This window comes from Cuculus canorus, chromosome 6 (assembly GCF_017976375.1).
Source record: "Cuculus canorus isolate bCucCan1 chromosome 6, bCucCan1.pri, whole genome shotgun sequence".
Lineage (NCBI taxonomy): Eukaryota > Metazoa > Chordata > Aves > Cuculiformes > Cuculidae > Cuculus > Cuculus canorus.
In genome coordinates, this window is record NC_071406.1 from 7,754,857 (window position 1) to 7,780,581 (window position 25,725).

Here is a 25,725-nt window from a genome sequence, read left to right on the forward strand (position 1 = left end):
ACAAGTTATAATTGCCATGGTCAAAGGTTGATTCCCCCCTCGTAGCTATTATACATAGAACAAACTAACTGTAATTAGCAATTTTCCGCAAGGTAAGAGACAGTTATTTAACCCTTACAGAGCAGATATTAACGGCATTCAACATGCATTTCCACACACCTTTTCTGCTGCAATCATGCCTTCTTAAGGGGTACCCTTCCTCAGTCACCACCCACTGCACCCCATGCCAGCACTACCATTCACTCAGCTCTTGGTTGAAACACTGGTATGGTACCAGTTAAAAATAGTTCATGCTCCAAAGCGTTACTTGAAAACAGAAACAATTTTTTGATTTGCATTAGAGAGGAAGCAGAGGTGGAATTGAATGACAGTCTCTCAGGGGCTACAGCTGCAGGAGGTGCTGCTGGCACAGCCTTGCAAAGCCACTTAAGAAAGCACAATATGCAGCCTTCTCACTGCTTGCTCTGGGCTACTGATCCTCCTCTGCAAGATGGTCATCTTGTCTCAGAAGAGATGTTACTCCTTCAGCGTCTTATTTGTCAAAAGCAGAAAAGTACTCAAAAGCCGCTCTTCTCCCCTTTCTGCTAATGGGAAGGTATAGCTTGCCAACATGAAGGATCCATGAACTTTGTCTTCTATCTCAAGCTAACTATGCTATCGTGTAATTGCTTTCCATTCTAAGGTTTAGTAGAGCAAACCCTCTCTTCTTCTGAGGTCCATTTAAGCACAGCGTAATACATAAGCTACAATTCTTTATTTTAGAGCATAAGTCAAGCTTATTGCCTACATCAGATTGCATTCTAATCGGCACCTTGAGATCCATCGATGAAAGGACAGATGGAGAAAAAAGCCACAAGACACAGAGAATGGTCTCATTTCTGGTAGTTACACAACTGTAGCCTAAGTATCTCCTTGCTTTTGTCACATGTAAACACATTTTCTGCATGCAAGTGTGTTTCTGTAGATGGGTAGTGATCTTTGCTACTGTTCATTGTTCAAAAGGTTTTATGGGATCCCTGTATTTGCAACATCTACTCACAAGAATAAAAATTGCCTTCTCACAGCAGTCACATATTGCACCCACCACGCACCGCAATAGCTCAGATCAGCTGGGGCAGTACTACACACAGGTACTTCCCAAGCAGAAAGCTAGCCCTCCCAGCTCTCCCTGTTCCTGCCCATTCCAAGAAGCAAAAAGCAAGAGCCAGACATTTATGGCAGTGTAAGATACAGATCTTCTCAGGCTTCTAGTGTCCCCAGTGGCCAGCTCCATTAGGGCTTTTCCAGAGCAGTCCCACTCTTGCTCTTCCACCGAGACGCTTTATATACAAACAGCGTACTGATCTCTCCAGGCTAATCTATACCTATGGGGAACACAGAATACTTAACACCCACCTTTATCACCTCTAGCCATGTTAACACTTAACCAAGTATTTTAAAGTCTGTAGTAATATTTCCAAGAGTATCTGGTATCTTACCTCTTCCTTGCCAGCAACAGTAAACACTCTTAGTATTCACCACCCTCAAACATGTTAATGTTTTTCTACCACTACAGACACCGAAGATGCTTCACGTGTTCACCATCTTCCCACTCAGCCTCACCATGGATCTACCTTAAACACCTAAACCAACTTTCACTTGCCTCATTCCCACCTACTAATCAATAATAATATAGTGAAAGCAATTCTATAAAGCTAAAATAGAAACTGTCCCGTGAAACAATTTCATAAAGTATTATACAGAGCAAGACAAAATGTAGCAATATATGTATACAAGATGAAATGAATGTGAAAGAACAGGAGAAGCAATAGAAACAAGCAACTCTGTTCTATCCAAGTACTCCCTCGAGGAGCAATCTTTCCTTCATGCCTGCAAACAAGAAGCTGGCTGATACAATAAGACTGGAAACATCCACATCAAGAGGAATTTTGTTCAAAGCAACACACCATCTGCAGAAATGGGGGAGTCTTGAACATACTGGTTTCCACACATCAGCCTCGGAATTAAGTCCAAAAGTCTGAATTAACTTGTGAATAATTTTGATGGTTCCAGTCAACTATTACTTGTGCTGAAGCCGCAGCCTTTCTCCTTGGTGAGTTCTAGGTTGAGAAATATCCCTCCCAATATATTTTGTTCCTTAATGATCAGAACCTGTACGAGGAACTATACTTCACTCCTCACAACTAGCCATGCATGGAGAGCGCCCTGGAGCCCGCTGTTAAGAGGAAGGAGCCTGTGGGCAACAAAAGGGCTCCTTTCCCCATCCTTACTAAACTACAGTTATAAATATGGAAGAAAACCTTGTAAAATATCTAAAGTGAAGGAAGTTGTGACCACTCTGTTTAAATACAAGTTCCTAGACACAGATTAACAGCCTGGTTTGCCTTCATCAAACCACTCTGCACGGCTGGACCAGTAGCGATGGAAGCAGCAATGGTTGGACAGGATTCCCTAGTGTGTATCTAGCTCATTGTGGGGTCATCCTGCCAAATCAGCTCACTCCCTTTTCCGTTCACAGCCTTTTTCATCCACACTAACCAGGAGCTGACTCTTCTTAAACAGGAATACAGAGGTGAACAAATCTGGTGTATCCCATGGACAGGTGGAACCAACCTCAACCAGATACCAGCAACTGACACTTCAGAATGGGTTACAAGGACAGGGAAGCAGAAGCAAGAACAACCCTGGGGATGGCGATCTACACATTTGGATCCTTCAAAGCATGGAAAGTAAGTATTAAAATACAAGTCAAGAGTTCAGAGTTTCTTTGTTATTTATAGATAATGAAAGAAACCAAACCCTAATATCTTGTGAAAATTCCTGTTAAGAAGGTCTGGATGCAAGTATTATGCTGCTACCAAATTCATGAAAGGGAAAAATACATTATTAAGCCAGACATGAATGTTAATTTTATTGAAAAACAGTACTTGAAAAACCATACGGAATTCTATCCTTAATTAAGATTAATGTAATTTAGAATGCAAGTTAGAACTTACAGCCAAAACAGTTAGAAATAGAGCAACTGTCAAGTCAGTACAAAGCAACAGTAGATAATACACACTATTTTCTCTTAAGCTTTGTGTGAGCCATGATATTAATTTCTATTTTACAGACACCTAAGTGTTTTTGAAGTCATGCACAGCTCATTTCCTCCTACCTCCTGTTATGCAAATACATAATTATTAAATATTTATCTCATATGATGTTCCATTACAAGTCAATGCATTGATAAACTGAAATATGAATGTGAGCATATTCTAAACCTAAGAGCACACAGTTGTTACAGATTATCCTGGATAAAGTGGAAAATATTGATAGAACACCAAGTGACTTTAGATTTTAAAAAAAATCTTTAAGTACAGCGCTCTGTTTGTGAGATCCTGGGATACTCCATATATAACTAACCAAAACTCCAACCCCACGTTTAGAAAGGAGCCATATGTTCACTTTGCAAATGTCTGTGGCTGTTCAAAGATACACAGCTCTGCATCAGAGATCGTTAGTGCACAGCAGGTGAAACCGAACTTGTGAACAATCATCAGCTATTTCAGTGCTAAGTCTGGCACCTTAGCATGAATGACTTGGCAGATTTAATCTAAGCCACCTAAACCTTGCACTGGAAAAGATACTTCTCCCTTGCTGCTCTATATGAGCAACTACACCGGCTGAAGTCCCATGCCTTTGACGCCACCTTCTTTAAACACCAGTTCACAGGTACAGGTCTTCATTGTCTCTTGCAATAAAACGCCATGCCCATGAGTTGAGTGTTTTAGTGAAGGTCTACAACACCCAAGAGAGAATTATGTGGTTAAAGGCACAATTGTGATAGAATTTTCTGTTTGCTTCCAAGTTACTCTTTAACAAAACAGTAAAATTAAGTAACTGAGTGCTATATACATATTTAGTCCCTTCCCCATACTGCACCATCCTTCAAATGACGTGCTTTGTAAACGGCTAAAAAAACCCTCTGCTTCAATTTTTCTCCATCAGACAGCCAGGAAGTCTAAAGTTAACCCATCAAGACAGTAAGCTGAGTAACAGTTATAATCAGTTACTCAGTAGTCAGTATTGTTTAATAGATATTCTATTTGTCATACAAGTTTTAAAATGACAAGAAAAAGAAAGTGCAAATGTAAAACCCACAATACTGTTGAAACTACGAACCGTGATAGCAGCAGCCTATCTAGACTGCTAAGGACCAACTCTTCATTCCTCAGAGAATGGAAACATCTTAAGAAGCTTAAACACTTTGGAACCTTGAGGGTAAACCCCAGATTTTTAGACCAGTGCAAAAAAGCCTATTAGAATATCTTCTGATGACATATAGCACAGATAATAGCTCAACTCAAAGTGCTTCCTGTCTTCAGATCTCATAAAATCAGGAACCTCTTTAGTATTAAAGGGTAGAGTAATCATCCCATCAAGTCTATTCACCAGTTTTCTCTCTTTTCGTTCTCTTCCTCATTTTGATCATTAAATAAAAGAACTATTCTTGCTTTAATTCATGGAACCTTTCATTTCTATTTCAGTTCTGAAATCTGGTATCTATGGTTAGACACAACGCTGTAGATAAGGCTGGTTTAGTTTGTCTAAGGTCTCCTTTCTCTTCTCCCACTAACTACCACATTCTCAACTGAAGTAAAATTTTTCATGTCCAGCTGGTAAGATTTCTTTAAAGACAGAATTTGCAGTGTGAGCCAAAAGCACCAGCAACACATTTAATGATAACGCGCTAAAAGTTTCAAGATTTTAAATGCAGAGTACAAAATGCTTTCTACTAACATTACAGAAACTTCAGTAGCAAGACACTGGTATGATTTAAAGAAAATTAACTTTTGTACTGCTAGTCCATCTCCACACCAGCTGTGCTGCTGTGTTGCATTAACACTACTGAAATCAATGCAGTGTTAGGAGAATTCAAGCAGTAGTCAAGTGGTTAATCAAAATGCAGCCCAGGGGACAACTAACAGCCCCCTTCGGCATTACTAATACAGCCTAACACTGCAGTGAAAAATATTCACGTGTGGTCTTCTGCATAGTCATTACGTTGTACTGCAACAGCAAGGCTTGAAAACACGCAGTGCTCCCCCGCTCCCTGCTACTGCCTTTGTGGGAGGCAGAGGGACAGCAAAATGGGAAAAGCTGCTTGGTATTATATACAGCACAGGAAAAGAATACAATGGATAAGGCACAATAAGTACAAGACAAAGCACAGCATTGCCCTGAGAGAGCTGTAATCTTGGCTATTAGAACCAGTGCATCCTACATCCTATTACAGCCAGTATACGCTGACATTCTGTGGGGACAACCAGCTTGTTTATCAAGGCATGACCATACAGAACACTGCACGTACTACGTTAGCTGAAGAAATGCCTGCTGTAGCCCCCTTAGGATATGAGGACAGCTTTGGAAATTTACAATAATATGCAGTATCTTAGATTATTTTTTTTAAAACCAGTTTGTCTCTACAAGCACAGAACTACAGGGTGAACTATGGTTGCAGACTGTTAAAACTTTCAAGGTTGATATAAGTGTAATAAAGTTAAAGGAAAAGAGAGTCATGGAAACAAATAAACTGATCATAGACTGGTTTTGGTTGGAAGAGACCTTAAAACCCATCCAGCTCCAAGCCCCCTGCTATGGGCAGGGACACTCCAACCAACCTGGCCTTGAACACCTCCAGGGATGAGGCAGCCACAACCTACCTGAGCAACTTGTGCCAGTGCCTCACCACCCTCATCATGAAGAATTTCTTCCCAACGTTTGATCTAAACCACCCCCCTTCCAATTTAAAGCCATTCCCCCTCATCCTGTCACTGCATGTCATTGTAAAAAGTCCCTCCTCAGCTCTCCTGAAGCCCTTTCAGGTACTGGAAAGTCACTATAAGGTCTCCTGGAGCCTTCTTTTCTCCAGGCTGAACAACCTCGACTCTCTCAGCGTGTTCTCATAGCAGAGCTGCTCCAGCCCTCTGATCATCTTCATGGCCCTCCTCTGGACCCATTTCAACAGTTCCATATCCTTCTTACGCTGGGGATTCCAGAACTGAACTCAGGGCTGCAGGTGGGGTCTCATGAGAGCCGAGTAGAGGGGCAGAATCCCCTCCTCGCCCTGCTGGCCACGCTGCTTTTGATGCAGCCCAGGACACAGTTGGCCTTCTGGGCTGTGAGCGCACATTGCCAGTTCACATCAGGCTTCTCATCCACCAGCACCCAAAGTCCTTCTCCGCAGGGCAGCTCTCAAGTCATGAAGTTACCCGAGTCTTCCTCCTCACCTCAAAGGCTCCAATGTGTCAGCCCCAAGTCTTTTAGGAAGAAGGACATGGAAATACCACGACAAAGGTCCTTTTCACCATAGCAACGCCAAAAAAATAAAAGCCTGCTTGCAGCACTGCCAAAGCTGACTTGTCAGCTTGCCTTGCTACATATTCAGGGAGGATGCCAGCTATCTGACAGGCATCCAAGCCATCGTGTCTGAGATGACAAGTAAATACTGAAGTCTGCATCCTAATGACTTCAAAGATGTTAACACTAAAGTTGTTAAAAGACAATTCAGGGGCCAATACAGCAGAACAAGTTAATGTGTAAGGCAGAAGAACTATGGAAACTTTGAATGGGCACACCAAAAATCTTCTCCCTCCCTCAGAAGCATTACATACAGCATCCTGATCCCTGACTGTTCTCAGTCTTAGAAATTAGAGTTCTCTCAGTACCTGCTACATGTGGGGGAGGATTTGCCATGAACCTTCACTTGCTCATTTTTATGGGATCAAAGGCACACAATTAAAATCTTCTGAAGTGACACTTTTCAAGGCGAAAGAACATTTTGTAAACAACCAGTGTGGCACAGTTTTTGGCGTAATCATACCCTCTGAAGTGTTAGATGGTTTTATTTATCTAAAACTTAGCTCTTCACTGAACGAGCATAGTACAGTGATGCCAGTGGCCTCAGAAGACCCCAGCCCTAGCTTTCAATCAACATTTTCATTTTAAAAACACAACATGCATATTTAGAATTAATACCGCTGTTATTTAGCAGTCTTTTAAAGCCTGAAGAATTGAAATGTTTTTTTTGAGTTTGCTTAAATCAAGTTTTTTCCCATGTTTTCAGAAGAACAGAACAAGAACTCACCATTCAGGGGACACACTCCTACCCTACCCCAAAATAAAGCCTAAACCAAACCCAACCCACAAACCCCACACCCCCTGCTTACCCAGAAAATCACATGATGAAAACAGAGGATTGATTCTTTGATTGTGTTTGTGCAAGAAGATTTCCCTACCCAATGAAATAGGCTTAGTACAATATTGTCTCACAAAAATAAAAGATTGCTTTCATAGTTATCTTAGAAAAGCATAACTGTTAAAAGCCACGTTGCCTAAACCAAACTGATCTTGTGCCTGTCACATGGAACCAAGGATTCAGCTACAACAGAAGCTGCCATGTAGATAAGCGCTGCTTGAAAGTGCCATGGTTTCATATTCCCCATTTCTGTGCGATAATCTCCAAAACAGCAATTTTAAATTTACCTAGAGTATTATTTGTAGCAGTGGCCCAAAGCTTCCTGTTCTAACGGCTGAAGAAAACTCTTACCCGCAAGGCACCCAAGGTTGCAATTAATACTTTCCTGAGCATATCGGAATATATTACTACCCACAAATGCTACCAAACATCTTAAAAGCTTTTCAGACACAACTTGGATAAAGACAGAGGAGGGAGAGAGAAGGGAAAAGGTCTTTATTGCTTCTGAAACCAATCAGCTGAAGCCTTACAAACATCTTTATTAACAATTCACTCTTTCAAAAATTAAATGGAGGTTCTGAAAAAGCAGTTGGAATTGTCAGTATCAAAACAAGCAGATTGTTTGATGCTTTTGAGGAGGGAAGAAGAAAAAGGAAATCATGCTTCCGATTTGACACATGATCTAAAGACAGGAAAAAAGAGACGTAACACCTAAGCTCCCAGACTACCCAAGGTGCTCCATGGCTTTGCTTTTTAACATAATCTATGCAGCCTCATCCTCTAGCACAGGCCCCATTGATAGATTCTTTGGAATTGGGATTAAAGATACATGTGACACTAAGAGCTCATGCTCTACTATCCTTTCACACAACCCAGAGGAGAAGAAAAGCTGGTTTGCTCTTGGGCTTCCGTCAGTGAAAGATTCTGCAAAACTAACTTCAGAGGAAGAAATCAGGTGTAGCACCATGCTACAAACATTAAACCTAAGCACAGTAATAACCAAATACACAGAACAGTCTACAAATCAACTCAAAATGCCAGCTGTTGGAGAGTCAGGAAAGGAAGAGAGTTATTTCTGGTCTCTAAAGGGGAACTCAAAAATAAATCAAATAGAAGTTTGAGTTCACCTATTGCAGAGACAGCTGAGTTACAGTCCTTGCTAAATCCTCAACATTTCCTCCTACGAACTGTTATCACCTTCTTATTATGAATGAGCATAATCCAGATGGATTTTCTTCAGACCCCTTTATCTGCCAAAAACTCTGCACACCGCCACAGAGCGATATTTTCCACCGCAGATTTCAACACTGCTGCCTCAGTTCTACACCACATTTAACAGCCAGAGGTGAAACAATTTGAAAAAAAGAACATAAAGAATAGAAGACCTCTCTTTTCTCCATGGCTGGCTAAATAAGGAGCATAACTGATGAAGTGTCCTTTGTAAAGTGATGAATACTTTTATTTCCAAACAGTCCCTACATGTTAAACACTGAGTCATGCTCTTAAGATGTTTGCACATTTGCCCAAAGTACAATTATAAATCTTGGTCAAAGAATATGTTTTGTTCACGCTAGGTAATCTCCAAATACCAGCATAACTCAGTTTTCAGTACAGTAAGGAAGAGGCTACTCTGCTGAAAGAAAAAGTCACGAGCTCTGCAACAAGTAATAGCTATCACATAAAGTGCTTGTTCAGGCTACAGTGGTGAAAGCACACGCTAGAAGTTCATCAAGACTGTTCTCAGCAAGCTAGAAATATTTCTATTAGACTGTTACAAGGCATAGAATAGCTATGATGGCTACTGTGTGGCCAGAGACATTCAACCTCTGGCTGTATTAATAAATCTAAAATAAAGACAGATATTTTTTTCCAAAGTGCTAACAGTTTGATTGTTTCCCATGCCAGTCCCTCCTTCCTTTGCTGACAGGCTCTTTTGGAGAGGGTATTCAGTCTTCCTTCATAAAGCGATTTATAATGGATTATCTTCGCATAATACTCCATGTTACAACCCCTCCTGGTCCTACACTTACCTAGATCTCCCCAGACTTTGTGGCTTACACTGCCTAACACCTTCCACAGTCAAATCACAGCCTCTTTGCTGAAGACTGTTATTTAAAAAACATCTTCGATAGCCAGGTACTTTCCTAATGTTTTTTTTCCTCATGGAACTGTCTTGCTCATCTTTCTGCTACTCGTGCTATAACGTATTCACCAGGAAAATCTACAGAGGTTGCTGATAAAAGTTGTAGACAGCATTTAGTAGCCCTTAAAATGACACCCTGAACATAAACGGTAGTTACAGTTGTTTTAAAAGGAGCCACAAGGTGACTCACTTATTAGGTCTTTGGTAATCCATCTAGCTCAGAGGAAATTTTCTATCTACATTTACAACTGTAAGGCTGCAAAAGCTCTGTACTTCTTCACTCACACCATTATTCAGTTACACGCAACCACCACCCCATAGCATGAAATAGATCTGTTCCTCAGAGGAACATGAACTTCTCCACAAAAAAAGTATTAAAAATAACAAAAACTACAGAGAAGGTTTTTATTTTTCTTCATTAGAAAGAAGGATTCTGTGTTGCAATATCACTGGACTGTGTTACTTGAAGGTGGTTCTAGCTCAACTGTAGCACAGCAGAAGTAGCAACCTTGCAATTTTATTAATTATAAGTAAGAAATTCCCAGGTCCAACAGACAAGATGCACACTGTGCAAAAAATAAACACCCTCTGAACTCAGTTGACTGAGAAATGTCAGCATCTTAGATTGATTTTTTCAACTACTTCATGACTAACAACCATTCTCTTTGTTTTTACCTGGATGACTTACATGGTCACATTCAAACTGGTATCTGAGCTAAGCTAAAATGTATGTATGAACTAAAGAAAACAGCCATATGTTCTAATCCTATATTGATGTTTTATATCGCTATCCTAGCTGTCTACACAGGAAAGGTAAACCAGAGTGGTTTGTTTTTTTTTTTTTTAAATACATATCTAGTCCAATTGCCAGTACCCTTATCTCAAAGAAAACACTTTTCCAATTCATAAATTTGAGTAATGGTCACACACTGGTTGTGCTTATTAACAAAACTATAATCTGGACTGACTTCAAAAACTTAACCCTGGAGCTATACCAGGATTGTAGCATTATCATGATCCACCTGTAGCATATGGGCACTGCTCTCAGGATGCTTTCTGAATACAGTAATGTACCTAATAAAAGAAAATTCCACTTGCAGAGAGGCTTTGGGATGAGAAACATTGACTAATCATCATCATGTCTGCTCTTCCCAGTTTGCAGGTAAAAGAATACTCCTTTTGCCACGGAAGCGTTACTAATACTTAAAATACACAACAAAGAAAAGCCCACAGCACGCGCAGATTGACAAGCCAGGCTTGCCATGATAGCTGGGTTAAAGCTATAAGAAAAATATTATGTTTTGCTCTTGCTTTTGTGTCCAGTCATAATCAAGAATGAGGACAAATATTTACAGCATAATCACCTTTTGTCATTCTTTTATGTATTATTTTATCACTTGTACCTACTCAGGTAGTCTAGAACACAAAGTAAAGTTTACACGAGGTCAGTGAGGACAAAACACAGATTTTGGGATGATTAGCAACTCTACTATTTACTACTAGGTTTTACAAGCAGTGTAAATATATGATAAGGTGCAGCTTATAGAATCACAGAATAGTTTGTGTCAGAAGGGACCTTAAAAGATCATCTAGTTCCAATGCCTCTTGCCATGGGCAGGGATGCCTCCCACAGGATCAGGCTGCTCAAAGCTCCATCCAATCTGGCCTTTAACACCTCCAGGGATGGGGCAGCCACTTCTCTTGGCAACCTGTGCCAGTGCCTCACCACCCTCAAAGCAAAAAAAATTCTTCCTAATAGCTAATCTAAATCACAGAATCACAGAATCACAAGGTTGGAAAGGACCCATTGGATCATCGAGTCCAACCATTCCTAGCACTCCCTAAACCATGTCCCTCAGGACTTCATCCACCCGTTCCTTAAACACCTCCAGGGAAGGCGACTCGACCACCTCCCTGGGCAGCCTGTTCCAGTACCCAATGACTCTTACTGTGAAGAATTTTTTTCTGATATCCAACCTGAACCTCCCCTGATGGAGCTTCAGGCCATTCCCTCTTGTCCTGTCCCCTGTCACTTGGGAGAAGAGGCCAGCTCCCTCCTCTCCACAACCTCCTTTCAGGTAGTTGTAGAGAGTAATAAAGTCTCCCCTCAGCCTCCTCTTCTCCAGGCTAAACAACCCCAGCTCTCTCAGCCGCTCCTCGTCAGACTTGTTCTCCAGCCCCTTCACCAGCTTCGTTGCTCTTCTCTGGACACACTCCAGAGCCTCAACATCCTTCTTGTGGTGAGTGGCCCAGAACTGAACACAGTATTCGAGGTGCGGTCTCACCAGTGCTGAGTACAGAGGGAGAATCACCTCCCTGGACCTGCTGGTGACCCCATTTCTGATACAAGCCAAGATGCCGTTGGCCTTCTTGGCCACCTGGGCACACTGCTGGCTCATGTTCAGTCGGCTGTCAACCAGCACCCCCAGGTCCTTCTCTTCCGTACAGCTCTCCAGCCATTCTTCCCCCAGTCTGTAGCGCTGCATAGGGTTGTTGTGCTCCAAGTGCAGGACCCGGCATTTGGCCTTGTTAAACCTCATCCCATTGGTCTCGGCCCAGCAGTCCAGCCTGTTCAGATCCCTTTGCAGAGCCTCCCTACCCTCCAGCAGATCGACACTTCCTCCCAGCTTGGTGTCATCTGCAAACTTGCTGAGGGTGCACTCAATGCCTTCATCCAGGTCATTGATAAAGACATTGAACAGAGCTGGACCCAGCACTGAGCCCTGAGGAACTCCACTTGTGACTGGCCTCCAGCTGGAGTTAACTCCATTGACCACCACTCTCTTTCAGCTTAAAAGCATTATCCCTCATCCTATTCCTGCACTCCTTGATAAAAAGCTTCTCCTCAGCTTTCTTACAGGCCCTCTTTAAGTACTGAAGTATGCTATATGGTCTCTCTGGACCTAGCTACTCCTCTCCAGGCTGAACAACCCCTGCTCTCACAGCCTATCCTCATACGGGAGGTGCTCCAGCCCTGGGATCATCTTCCTGGCTCTCCTCTGGACTTGTTCTAATATTCCTGCACGATGTTTCATTTATTTCAGAAAGGCTTGCCACAGATTAACAAACATGGTTACAGAGATTATAGAATCAGTCTCAGTGCACTGTGACAGCTCAAACCAAAAATAATAAATGCAAGAAGTAGCCCCACTGGAAGCAGGAGTCTTCTAGGAAAGTCTGCTAATGACACTGTGCTGTTGCACTGATGAATGAGGCTATAAAATGCTTAATTTATTTCAGGGTTTTATGCAGCGACTCTGAGTCGAAAAATATTTGCAAAAAAATAAACTCAAGAAGTCTATAAAAAACATTACTAAAAATATCAAACTTGATGTTCTTGGGATGCTCCATAAATACTGTGGTTGCCTGACAGAAAGAATGAAATTCCTAACAATAGCCTATATGAATTTGTCTAAAGTCAGCATTAAAATATTACAGCTGATAAAGACAGAAACAGCAATCCCAATGTTTGCTTTCTGTGATCACTTCACAGTGTAAGAACTGAATAAACAGGAAAACAATGGAAGTATCACATGTATACATACATGTTTCAGCTCCAGTAAAACCACAAACTGTTGGGTAACAAAACGCCTTTTCTGCAACAATTTTCAGAGTATCTCCACTGATCTAGCACAATAAAGGACGCTGTTGAAACATTACAGACAAAACCAACATGGTAGCCAGTGTTGCAACCACAATCTTTACTCACCTAGATTATTTCCTGAACAATTCCTTCCTAACAGAGAAGATATTTAGGTTATGATTTTACTGGAATCATAAGGCCTCCAGTGTTTGCTACTGTCAGGAACTGCTACGAAGACAGAAGCAGAGAGGGGTTTTTAATTTCCATTTGGCTGCCTCTGATCAGATGGATTTCCACTGATTGCTTCAAATGAATTAATTGTAGGTGCTTTAACACAAGGGTTAGCTTCAAGCTCTTTTCCACCCATTGGTATCATCCAGCCTGGAGGTACCCCAGCAGTAACATTATCCAAGCAGGCACCAGAACAATACATTAATCAAGCCTTAACAGACTGTTTCCTAAAGGTTTTTCTGTTGCTCTTTAATATCGCTGCTTTAGATATTTTAACCTTTGTGTACCAAGAGTCAAAAGGTAAAGAACTGAAGCTCTAGTAAGACAAATAGTGCTCTTTGCCAGAGAGCAAGCCTCAGGCAGCAAAAAGCTATGTAAGCAGCGCCAACTGCAAACTCCTACCAAGCTCCTTGAAGTTGCTTGTGAGCACTAAAATTGTGACTCTACCAAGCGCCAAGAATAACGAACAAAATTCAATTCACCCTAAGAACTGATAAGAGATGTTTCCTAGTCAGATAAGAACAAGGATCCTTTGCCTATAAACGTATAAACAAAAACACGAGTATGCTTTCTCCAATTATCTGCAAATCTCTTGAAATAACAGCATTGAGTCCCTCTTTTGTCCAGCTACAAAAATAAAAATATACAGGGATGTTTTCCACTTCATATATAGCCCAGAATCTCTAACAATACTGTATTAGCTCACTTTCCATTGAAGTGGAAGATCTTCCAACAAAGATCTTGTGTTGTATTCCCTGTGGTAGCAACATGGCTCACCCTGTTAGCAGTCTGCACGTGCTGTGCCTCTTCAGTTACTTGTTCCTAACCTGCCTTCAGTCTAATGAAGACAAGGGCCATGGGAAAAAAAAGGTAGCAAAACAAAGCAAACAACAGTAAACCATGCATTCAAAGAGCTGTTGTAAATGCCAATCAGCATACTTTTACAATGTGGTAAGACAGACGTAAAGGACTGTCTCACCAAGAGATAATACGCCTTTACCATCCTGGCAGGGACAAATGCAGTAGTTGACGCAGCAGCAACACTGGTGGACTGTTATCAGGTAATCATTTACACATCTGCTCTCCCAGGCTTCTTTTCAGCAGCATTACCCTACCATCGGTAGCATCTGCTTCCCTGTTTTGACAAATTTAAGAGGGTAACATCCTCTCAACAGAAGTATTTATTTTTTCAGGAAATCCAAGCACAAGCAAGAGGAGCATAGCTCTCAATCTATTTACCAGGCTGCCCTAACTCTTCCACTCTGCTCCCTTTCAGGGACTGCAAGGGCAGACTTGGACCTCCCTGTGGGTCAGGACAGCGAGCATCCATTTAGACCTGGTGGCAGAGCGAAATAGAGGGCAGTAGACCAGGAAGATTTATTCAGTGCACCAACCACATTTACAGCTGAGAAAACTAAAAGAACCGAGACATGCAGGTGAAGAGGCCAGCAAGGTGCTCTACCACCACAGGATGACTCAAATGCTTTGGGGAGTTTTAAGGGTAGCTAACAGTCCATTCACTGAAGACAAAATGAATGACTTAAATTAATATGTGTTTTAAAACATCATTTGAAGGTGAAGGCACCAGATAGGTCATATCTGTATGTCAAATCATAAGAGCTATTAATCAGAGTAGGGAAGGACATTTTTAAATCATTATCATTAACAAACATAGTAAACGTCTTCTCTCAGTTAATAACCAAAAAAGCCCATACGGTAGAAATGCACAGCAAATTAATACCAACCCAAGTAACCCAGCTTAGAGAGAAAATGTCTGCTCAGTTTAATCTTTCTAAAGTGCAACCATTTAAGGCACGAAACATCTATGATGAACAAGGTAGACTATATTGCTTTGGCAGAAAATTGGATTTTCTTCAGTGTGTTCAACTCACCATAGAAGGAATTCTTTCTCTGAGCTTGTAGAAGGCCATTGGACTTAAGATTGCCATTGATACAGCCTAGACTTTGAGTTTTGTTTTCTAAGACATTCCAAACATCTAACACTGAAAAATCATGTTGTGGACAACAGGGAAAAATACAGATTAAACAACCCATAAATATTTTAAACAGTTGCTATACTCACCTGCTACATTAAGCTTTTCAGCTGCTCCTAAGCTGGGAGCAGGAGTGGTAGTATTGTTGGTAGAGTTTGCCCCTGTTCCGTTAAGTACAAGATTTTCCACCTTGGACTCTAGCTTCCCAATGCGCTGCAAGATATTATCCAACAAGACAGCAAGTGTCTTCTTCAAATCTACAAATGAAAATGAAAAGTTAAATTGCTTAATAACACAATGCACACTGTCAGGCAGAATAAAAAAACCAAGACACTAGTATGAGACTGGAATACATACGATATTTTTCTCAGTGCAAATCATGGTCATTAGCAGTTCTATTAACTAATGTTCCCTACCTTGCTTAGCCTCTGATACAAATTTCCCTGGGCATGGAACTTATCTTCCTGTGTATTTTGTAAAGCACATTGCAACTGATACATTCATCTGTATTCAAGGCGAAATGTGCACCTTTATTGATACACAAATGGGAACAAAAAAACACATGCTTTTTAACAGCTCAAGTAATAATAAGTTGCTTAAATAATCATGAATCTAAACATAAATTCATATTTAAGCACTATCAGAAGAACAGTCTCTTAGAGGCTTGGTCACCTGGAAACAAAAATCTCCTTCCAAAAAGAAGGGCCAGCTCTGAGCCAGTCCTGCATCTCCTCTGCTACAATCAGGTTCTGCACTGGCAAAAACGTGAAGTTCAACATCTCTGTTGTATCTGCGAAGCACCGTAAATGACTTGTTTGGTGATTGCCTCTACCTACCTATTTGGTCTGACACAGCACTTCCTTCGTGTGGAAAGCAACAAACAGGAACAGGAATTTGTGTAACAAATGACACCCCAGAAAGTGCTCTCTGATACTTTTTCTTCCCCTTTTCTTTTGTTCAGATTTCTTGAAGTAACACAGACAGTTGGGCAAGCTAAAAGAACTGTGGGCAAGAGGGGAAAAACAGACCACTATCGGGCTAAACTGTATAATTACAGTGGCACCACGCCAATGAAGATGAAAGAAAGTGTTGTTCTTTGTATATTTACCCTTGTCTCAGGATTAAAGAATCTAGTGTGATCAATTTACATTATTTTCCCACTTAATTACGTAAAATAATTACATGTGCATATGCTTTCCACACCTTTAGAACCAAAAAACTTTCTGATCTGCAACAGAAAATTTCTCCATACATCTGAAGAGATTCCTCTGCCCAAACATCAGCTGCATTTTTGCCACACTTATTTTGTGCTCCCTTTTTTTTCCCCATGACTTGCCCAATTCTTGTGCAAATGAGAGAGTAATTAAGAAAGGGCTATTACATTTGGAAAGCTTATAATGCTTTTTTTTCCCAAATAAACGCAGTTATATATTTATTCAATGGAGGCACAAAGTAGATCTTTTTCTTTAAAACTGTGTGCTTTCCTTTGTCCCTTGAAGAAGATGGAATCTTAAGCACTAAGTGATCTGGACTCTTAAAAGGGGTCCAGAAGTCACTTTAAGGTATAATGCGTAGAAGAAAAGGAAACAGTGAAGCAGGAATTTAATGTGAACAAAACCATGCTACAAAAGGAGGAAAAAAAATCTAGCAAAAAAAGCAGTTAAAAAAAAAAAAAACAATTCAGGAAAGAATGAGGAAGAAACATAGCCTACATAAAGGCATACCAAGAATATCAAGAGAAAAATGGCTAAACATTGTAATTTTGTAGTACTGATACCAAACCACTGGTATGAGACTGCTTGCCAGGACAAAACAGCAAGTGGAGGCCAGTTGAGATGAGCAGGGCACAAGCACAGATTCATAATCATTTCTGCAAAACATCTGTTTACTGCTATAAAAATCTGATTCTCGCTGTGTATATTAGGACTGCAACTTTTAAAAGGAGAATGTTTGACCCATCTACCTGACAGGTCAATAGGTGGTAAAAAGAAAAAGTGAGAAAGCAAATGAGCTGTGCAATCATGAATACGGAATGACTGAAAGCCTCTTGGGTGGGTAAAAGCAGCCAAATCAAGCCAACTTAAAGCTTATTCTTGAACACGGACATCGTGACTGTGCTCACTAATAGCAATCAGAGGATAAGATTAAAAGAAAAAAAAAGGCTAAATAGCAAGAGTCTTAATTTTCAGAAAATAATGAACCAACTTCTACCCATTATCATTAACGTTAGTCATTAATGTGTTTATTCCTGAAGAGCTAACCTGATCGCTTGCTATCAACACGTCATTTGGTACACAAAATGGGACAAACTAATTTACTAAGTAAGTATTATCTTACTCAGTTTCGTAAAGTGTTATTTAAAATGGTGTTACTCACTCACCATGGCACCTTTCCCTCTAATACTTTAAACCAATATATTGCCATTATTCCAGACTCCTTAACTGAAAACACCTGTCCAAACTTGTCTTTAAACTTGAAATTCTTCTTAGCCATCAAACTTGAAATTTCTACACAGAACTAAACCTTTACCTCCACGAAAGTGCTACGAAGTTATTTCACCCATTTTCAAATGCAGTTTAACTTCTCCTGGGGAACCTGACCACTGTTTGGCGGCGAGTCAACTTACTCCTCAGTGGGATTTGGAGCAGGAAATGAATGCCTCAGGCAACAAGCTGCAGGGGAATCTTAGCTCAAGGATATCCTGTACCCTCAGACCCAGCTAGGGCACAGATTAATGCAGTTACCCTTCAACTGCTGGAGACAAATTTGGTTTGGTTTTCTGAGTCTTTTTCCTTCTTCAATTCGTACCAAGAACCCTGCCAAGATAATGGGACACTGACGATGGCCATATAGGGTTTGGTTTTAAGCCTATGCACACAAGTCTCTTAGGACCTCTGCTTGCTTAGAGATCTTCTATCTAAATTCTGATCTAGTACCACTCTTTTGCTTGTGTTGCTCTGTAAGATTACCATATCAATATAGTTCAAGATGAAGTTACAAATCAGTAGAATTTACAGAATACAGACTGCTTGCTATTTAAGCAACAAAGCAATATAATTATTAGCTCGGCTTGAGATGATAATCTCAGGCTTATGAGCAAGCACCTTCACACAAAGTCAAAAATCCTTTTTTTTTTAGAGGAAAACATTGGTAACAGAAACGAGACATGTAGAGAGCCTCCCAGCATGGTATTTTCATTACATGTGCCAAATGGTAAAGAGCATTAAGAGAAAACTAGAGGAAAAGGTGCAGCTATTATCTTCCGCACCCCAGTCCTTACTCTTTGTCTAAGCCTACAAAAGAAATCTATCCAACTTTTTTCAAAGCTGAATATTAAGGCAACTATAAAAAGAAACAAACCTAGATGGCCAATTAGCCTTCAACTTTCCAGATAGACTGAAAGTGCAAAGGTGATTAGGAAAGAAAGCAAATTTAAAAAATGCTAAACAAGTAAGGTGTATGATGTGGTCTTATCAAATTGAAAAAGGGCAACATCCAACTGAAATTGGACTATATTTATATTTTTACTTTCATAATATTTCCTGGTAATACACTTTGTGCTTGTCTGCATGCTTTCTCTCATACGTGCACATAAGCTTAACTCTCGCGTTGTACACAACGGAAGAGAGTAAGCATTAAAACCTACTGCCAAACAACGTGCTGAAACTCACAAAAGACTTTTCTACCCTGAGGCAAATATGAAATATTCAAGCTTAATTTAAGATTACTCCAGATACATAAACTTAAATGTTAAGTAAATTGACTGAACAAAGAAGTGAAATAGGGATAGTGAATAGGAGCAGATCTCTACCTTATCAGTAAGGCAGTTCTTCCACAACGGATTTCTTAGATCACTGATGCGCAAACTGAGAAGACTCTTCAGTTTCTCAAAAACAACAAAATGATTTTTTTTTTAAATGAAGTTCTAACAAATAACCTGAAGCATACCAGGTACAGGAACTAGACAGATGTAGGATAAATTAGCAGCCAATTTCATTTCCAAGTGACTGGAAATGTAAAATTTCTTCCATTTCATACTTATGAAGGAAGGCTGTTTTCTCCATCTGTGCAGAAAATCCACAGTGTAAAGCACTGTCAATTGAGCAGCATTATGAAGCAAAATGTTTGGACAACTTAGAAAAAACCTTAATCAGATTATCATGTAATCTAGAGCAAGCACTTACCGTATGCTGTCACTGTCCCAACGTAAGGCCCATCAACCACATTTTTATTTTCTTCAGCTAAGGCTTTGATGTACCTTTTGCTAAGGTCCAAAATTTGCTCACGCAGGACTGTACTGCTTTCATGTTGCGTTTGCTGCTGTATAGTAAAATGCAGAAGCATCATTCCCCAGATGAAACCAAAAGTCACCAGAAAAAAGCCGAGTTTCTGAGAGGACAGCTTCCATGGAGAGAATGCCATGGTTCTCAACAGTTCACACAGTTACTATGACAGTTCCTAAAGCATGAAGCCAAACAGCAAGTTCATGGTCCAGGTATATAAATATCACAGAGCAGGATTCCGTCTTATTCCAGCTCCTTAGTCAACGCATATCCGTATTTCAATTCCATTCTGTTGCAAGAGGAAAGAAAAGAAGCATTGGTTACCACAACACACTAGAAGTGTTCACCATCCATCCTAGGTCTTCACTCTGTCTGGTATAGAAGAGGAGCAGACAAGAGGCTTTCTTTGTAAATGTTTAATTTGTATGTATTAACATTGCACTGTTCCAGCCAGAGCACAAAGCAGCTGAGAAAAGCACTGGAAAAAGAACAAAGCGGGAGCAACGCGCCTGAGCAGGTATAGAACACTTCTCAGTATCTGGATCAAATTCAATGCTTGAAGTGGTTTCTAAGCTGAATTTCAATGTAAGGCTGCTTTTACATATTTCTGTGTGTGCACACAAAACTTTGTGATGCTGCCAGCACACCAGCGCAGCAACGTAAAGCAGTTTTCAACATAATTCAGTTCTCAGAAAACAAGTAATTTTAGCTGGCATTGACACTGCTCAGAGTTCCTGGCAAGAACCACAGCATATGGCTAGATAGGTGATCAGGAAATCAGACTCCCTCAGGGGTAAAGAGGAAAAGAGAAATCTACATTATTTAAGCCAATACACTCTCCTGCCTTACAGTGCGAGCAGTCAGGAGGCTGGAATAATCTCCTCTTGCTCCTGTGTGGCCTCTGCCGTGCACAGTTACTCCTTATTCATAAAATATAGCCCAATGATTTTGCTCTTTGCAATTTAGTTCAAAACGCGGACTTCCGAACGCTACAACATCTCTTGTATATAAAAGAAATATCTATGGAGCTTTTCACACACTAAAGAGAAAGAACTGTAATAACAGCCTTCAAGACACAGTAGGACCATCTCTTCATGGTAAACTCAAAGACAAAACCTCACATAAACAACCCAAAGGCAAGAAAGGCTCTGTGATGAGGGCTGGAGGCAGGGTCCTTAGCATAAAACCCAATGAGAAGAAAGGTAATTAAAAGGTAATTAAGTGTAACCTATGATGTTAAGAGACAGATTTGGTAAAATGTTATCCTTTTAACTTCATAAGGCTCCCAGACAGGATTAGAGAACATAATGTTCCCTGCCATTCTGCACTTGCACAGATAATGCAGATGCTGCTCTGTTTTAATAGGATAATTACACAGATGCCTGCTAGCAGTGCTCCTGTTCGTTAAAATCCCTCTTTAGATCTTCTGCTTTCAGTTGAACCAGCAGTTCTGCGAAGGACAGAAATACCTTCGGACTGCTTATCTTCCAAAACGTCTTATGTGTGCATTTAGCATTATTGATCACTATTGATTCTAGAAATGAATATGCATTACATAACAAACTAAAATCAGGCGAGGCAGCAATGGTACCATGCATTCAAGTTGCTAAAAGAATAATTTGTAGCCATCTTTTGTGTAAAGAGGAATGGTGCAAAAAAAATGAATTGCAAGTACAGTGAAAAAGATTATTACAACCCCTCAAGCTGACTTTTTCCAAACTTAAAATATCTCAACAAAGAAAATGGTTTCAACAGAGAAAATGAAAAACTCTGTTTAATGCTGCTCGCATAAACTTAAGTGAATTTTCCAAGAAATGGCAGAGGGAAGTTTCACTTCTTCCAGTTTATTTGACTACAGCCTTGTGACGCTCTTGGGCTGACTGAAAAGTGGAGTATTATTACTTCATTGAAGCTGAATGCTTTACTATTGTCTTGCAGTATTTGGTGTGATAAAATACAGAAAATCCCATACTTCAAAACAACATCACAACTTTAAAAAGAGACCTGAAATAGTCAATGTTAGCTCCCTCAACGACTGTTTCAAGTACAAATTAACAGCGTTCTCTCCAGCAATCAGATCTGTGGTTGTAACAGTCAACATTTCTTCCCCAATTATCAGTTGTTTGTGAAGTGGAAAACACTGAATAAAAAAGTAACCTTATCACCCTATCATGTTTTAACAGACAAGTGCTAACCATTTTTAATGACTGGTTGTCTAGCAAAAAAATCCCACAGAACATAACTATCATTAAAAACGGCAAATAAAAATGCAAGTATTTCACAGTCTTTTTTTTGTTTAAAGTTTTTTTGTTCTAGAACAGAAACAAGGATGATAATAAAAACTGGAGTTGTGTTTAACCTATGCGAATGATCTACTTTAACACAGCTGCTGACTTTTCTACTCTATCCATAGGAAAAAGCCCCCTCGAATCCACTCAAAACCTGTAAGAAGGCAGACAGCAAATATTAAAAGTTTTGCCGTAAGAAAGGACAAAAATTCATTGACAGACGGGAAAATGGTCCTCAGTACTTCAAACACTAAAAGCAAAAAAATAAACCCCAAACATCAGCCCCATTTTACTGCCATTTGCGCAGCCCCAGTAGCTCACAACTTGATGAATGCCCAACACCACATACTTATTAATTAACTTCACAGCACTGCTGGTGGTCGTGGAGGTTTGTAAAGCGCACAGGGGAGAAATCTCCGTGCTTCCCACCACTTCCATGACTGGATGCATACCCACACCGAGCTCTGTGTATGCATCCGTTGAAGCAATACAGACATTTGTCTGCTGTAATCACTCATCGACCCTGATGGTGCCTGCTGACTAGTTCTCTCTCTGCCCATACCAAGTAAACCACTCCCTAACTTAAAGTGGTAGAATATGTCCTTTATTCTCCCTCTTGGCTTGTAAATGTTCTCAAAGGAGCTGATCCTGTTAATTATTAGGGTCTTTTCCTAGTCTAGTCTCCAAAACGCACCATAAGTCACAGATAAAGGGGATATGGGAACACATATTCCTACACGCCTCTAAAGAATGACAGACATTTCAGGGTTTTTTAGGCTGTGGAAAGAGGTGACCTCACTCTAAGGCAGCCCTTGAGATAATTCCAGCACACCTCCAGGGACTGGATATGTCATAGTTGTGAAGTTGTTTGTGAAACTGCCAGGAAGATAATACCTCCTGATTTACTGAGAGTAGCTCATGTACCAAAACTAAGAGGCAAATGTGAAAAACAGTGTGAAAGTGAAGAGTAAAGGCAAGAAAACCTTTTAATAATGATCAGCTTTGTTACGTTCTTCCTTAAATTCAGCTCTAACCAGCCTAAATCTCACCACAACTGAACACTGGTGTTTTGTTTCGGTTTTCCAAACAGACCAGTTATACCCCTTGTGATAAAGGCCACAACTGAAGAGAATTGTCTCTACCCTTACCAAAAATTATTAGCATATTTCTTTGGATAAGGGTTGACCTTACACCCATTTCCATAGGTATTATAATAGCTTTTGTACTTTTAGTATTCCAAACAGCTTCACCAAAACCACATTTTTTCTCTTTTATATTTAATAAAATCCTGCTCAACAGCTTGTCAGTTCAGTAGTTATGGAGGATAAAGTTAACTTGCCTATTTCATCACAACAAAGAAAGGCTTATGCTAGTCAGAATCATATCAGGAAACTGAAATTGCCAGGGAAGGAGAACCTCAATCCATCCCACTCCTACCAGTTTGATGCCAGTGCCAGCAATAGATTCCCAGAGCCTGGAAAAGGAACACAGGTCAGCAAGGAGAGCACCTGAAGAGCAACACAAAGGACCTTCTGCCAGTCGGACAGCTTCATCTGGGCCCAGCTTCAGTTCCTTGATGCAAATGCACGTAGGGTGGGAGTAAAGAGGAGGAGTTAGAGATGTGCGCATGCCTGCAAGGCTATGATCTCATGGGCCTCGTGGAGAGGTGGTGGAAATATCTTGTGACTACAGTCTCAGAATTGAAAGATACAGACTCTTTCGGAAGAACAGGCAAGGGAGACAAGGGGGGCGTGTTGCCTTCTATATCAAGGACCTGCTGCAGTGCACGGAGCTTGACCAGGGGATGGATGAAGAGCTGACTGAGAGCCTATGGGTCAGGATTAAAAGGAAGGCAGGGACAGGTGACATTATTCTGGGGGTCTGCTACAGGTCACCGGACCAGGAAGAGTGAGCAGATGGGGCCCTCCCTATAGACAGACAAGCACAGCCTCATGTTTGCAAGTCCTGGTCGTCATGGGGGACTTCAGCCACCCTGGTATCTGTTAGAGGGACAAGACAGCAGGGCACAAGCAATCCAGGAGGTTCCTGGAGAGCTTGATGATGATTTCCTTCTCCAAGTGACAGAAAAGGTAATGAAGAAAGGTGCTACGCTGGATCCTGTTCTCACCAACAAGGGTCAGTGGGGAATGTAACACTCAAGGGAAGCCTTGGCTGCAATGACCATGAAATGGTGGAGTTCAAGATCCTTAGGGCAGCAGGGACGGTGCACAGCAAACACTCACTACCCTGGGCTTCAGGAGTGCAGGCTTTGGCCTCTTTAGGGATCTGCTCGGCAGGGTACCATGGGATGAAAGCCTAGAGGGAAGAGGAGCCCAAGAAAGCTGGTTACTATTCAAGGATCACCTTTGCTGAGGTCAGCAGCAATGCATTCCAACAAACATGAAGTCAGGCAAAAACCCCAGGAGGCCTGCATGGATGAACACCAGCTCAAACACAAAAAGGAAGCCTACAGAGGGTAGAAGCAAGGACAGGCAAATTGTTGCAGCAGCCAAGTTAGAAAAGCTAAAGCCCTGGCAGAATTAAATCTGGCCAAGAACAAATTCTGGCCTCTTATGCTTGTGGAATTATTAGAACTTTCTGTGTGAGCTACAGCTAGGTTCGTACTGCCTCTTGTTACAGCAAACAGCTTAGATATGAGATAAGAAGCAAGGCCTTGAAAATCCTGGCACGAGTAGAGAGCAGAGGCCCCAGCACTTAGTGATGGTCAATTATTAGGCACTGATGAAGTGCAACCTTGAGATTTGCACACACATCCCCCCACACATCTCCCTGGCTTTTCTTTCAACAAGCAGCAAAAGATGAAAAGGAGGACTAAAACTGTGAGGCAACAAGAAAAGGCACCTGTGACAGCCTCAAACATCTCACCATCGAGGCCCATCGCTATCAGTGCTAAATACATGGCACCAGCTCTGTGGTACTGTGTGCTCACAATTAATGAGATTGTTACAGACTAATTGCTTTGAATATGCAGTAGCGATGACGAGGAATGAGTAAGAACAAGCCATTAGCAACATGCATTATTAATGAGTATCAATCTGGTGAAGTTTTGTTATAAAGTTTAAAGCTGGTTTAAAACTGTTTTGTTTCCTCAGCCTTCTACACCTTCAGTCACAACAATCTCATTCTCTTCTTACATACATTTATACACAAACACCACCTATTCAGTCGCAACATCATGCCTGACCCCACACAATTTGTTATTGTATCACAACCAGCTCAAAGAGGTGCTCTTAAAAACCCACACATCAAGATCCTAAGGCAAATACTCATCTATTTTCCAGATTGTTTTCTGAAGAGGCCACGTTGCACCACTGTTCACAACCGTTTGACTCTGTAGAACAACTTGTTACAGACCAACAGAGGACAAACACAAAAATGTGAATTTCCTCTCTTCTGACAAAGGGTGTGTTAACCTAAAAGCTAACGATAATTCAAATGTCGGTCCAGTGGGCTGCCAACACACCAGAGCTACAGCCAGAAAACACAGTGGTGAGTGAAAACACCTGCCATATCCCAGCACTTCTCTGCTAAGAGATGCCAGGAGTCATGCTTCATGCAGAAGCTGACGTAATGTATCTTAAAAGGGAAAGGCAGCCCTCTAAATCCTTCTTTCTAGGCGTAATGCATAATGAGTCCAACTGGGACTGCTGGGTTTTAATAGTTTAAGTCAGACATGCTTCAACATATACATAAACTAGGATTTCAGGCTGATGTTAACCACTGTCTACTGCAGCTGCATTGCCTAAACAGATGTGCACTATACCCCAACTGAATGCAAATTAAGGATTTCCTGGTACTGCAGTTCTCTTCTCCTATGGGAATATCTCAGCAGATGTCACACCCCAGTTGGACAATCTGTGTTCTAAAACAGCGCAATTCCTGCTGAGGATACCCTCCCCCCCACCCTTTAATTTTACTTACTGCAAGATGTCGGCTTTCCTC

The 25,725-nt window shown here is 40.9% G+C and overlaps 1 protein-coding gene across 4 annotated transcripts in view; it reads right to left on the reverse strand.

Moving 5' to 3' along the window:
• The window catches only part of MGAT5 (alpha-1,6-mannosylglycoprotein 6-beta-N-acetylglucosaminyltransferase), a 133,352-nt gene that overhangs the window by 61,606 nt on the left and 46,021 nt on the right, over positions 1-25,725 (reverse strand). For 3 of the 4 annotated variants that reach the window (XM_054069322.1, XM_054069325.1, XM_054069323.1), the window contains exons 2-3: positions 19,376-19,763; positions 15,281-15,448 (exon numbers count right to left, since the gene is read on the reverse strand). In XM_054069322.1, coding sequence (XP_053925297.1) covers positions 15,281-15,448; positions 19,376-19,613 — 406 coding nt within the window. In that variant the 5' untranslated portion in view covers positions 19,614-19,763. Of the gene's footprint in view, positions 1-15,280; positions 15,449-19,375; positions 19,764-23,199; positions 23,223-25,725 lie in introns of those variants that run through there. The other variant, XM_054069324.1, reaches the window with a different exon arrangement.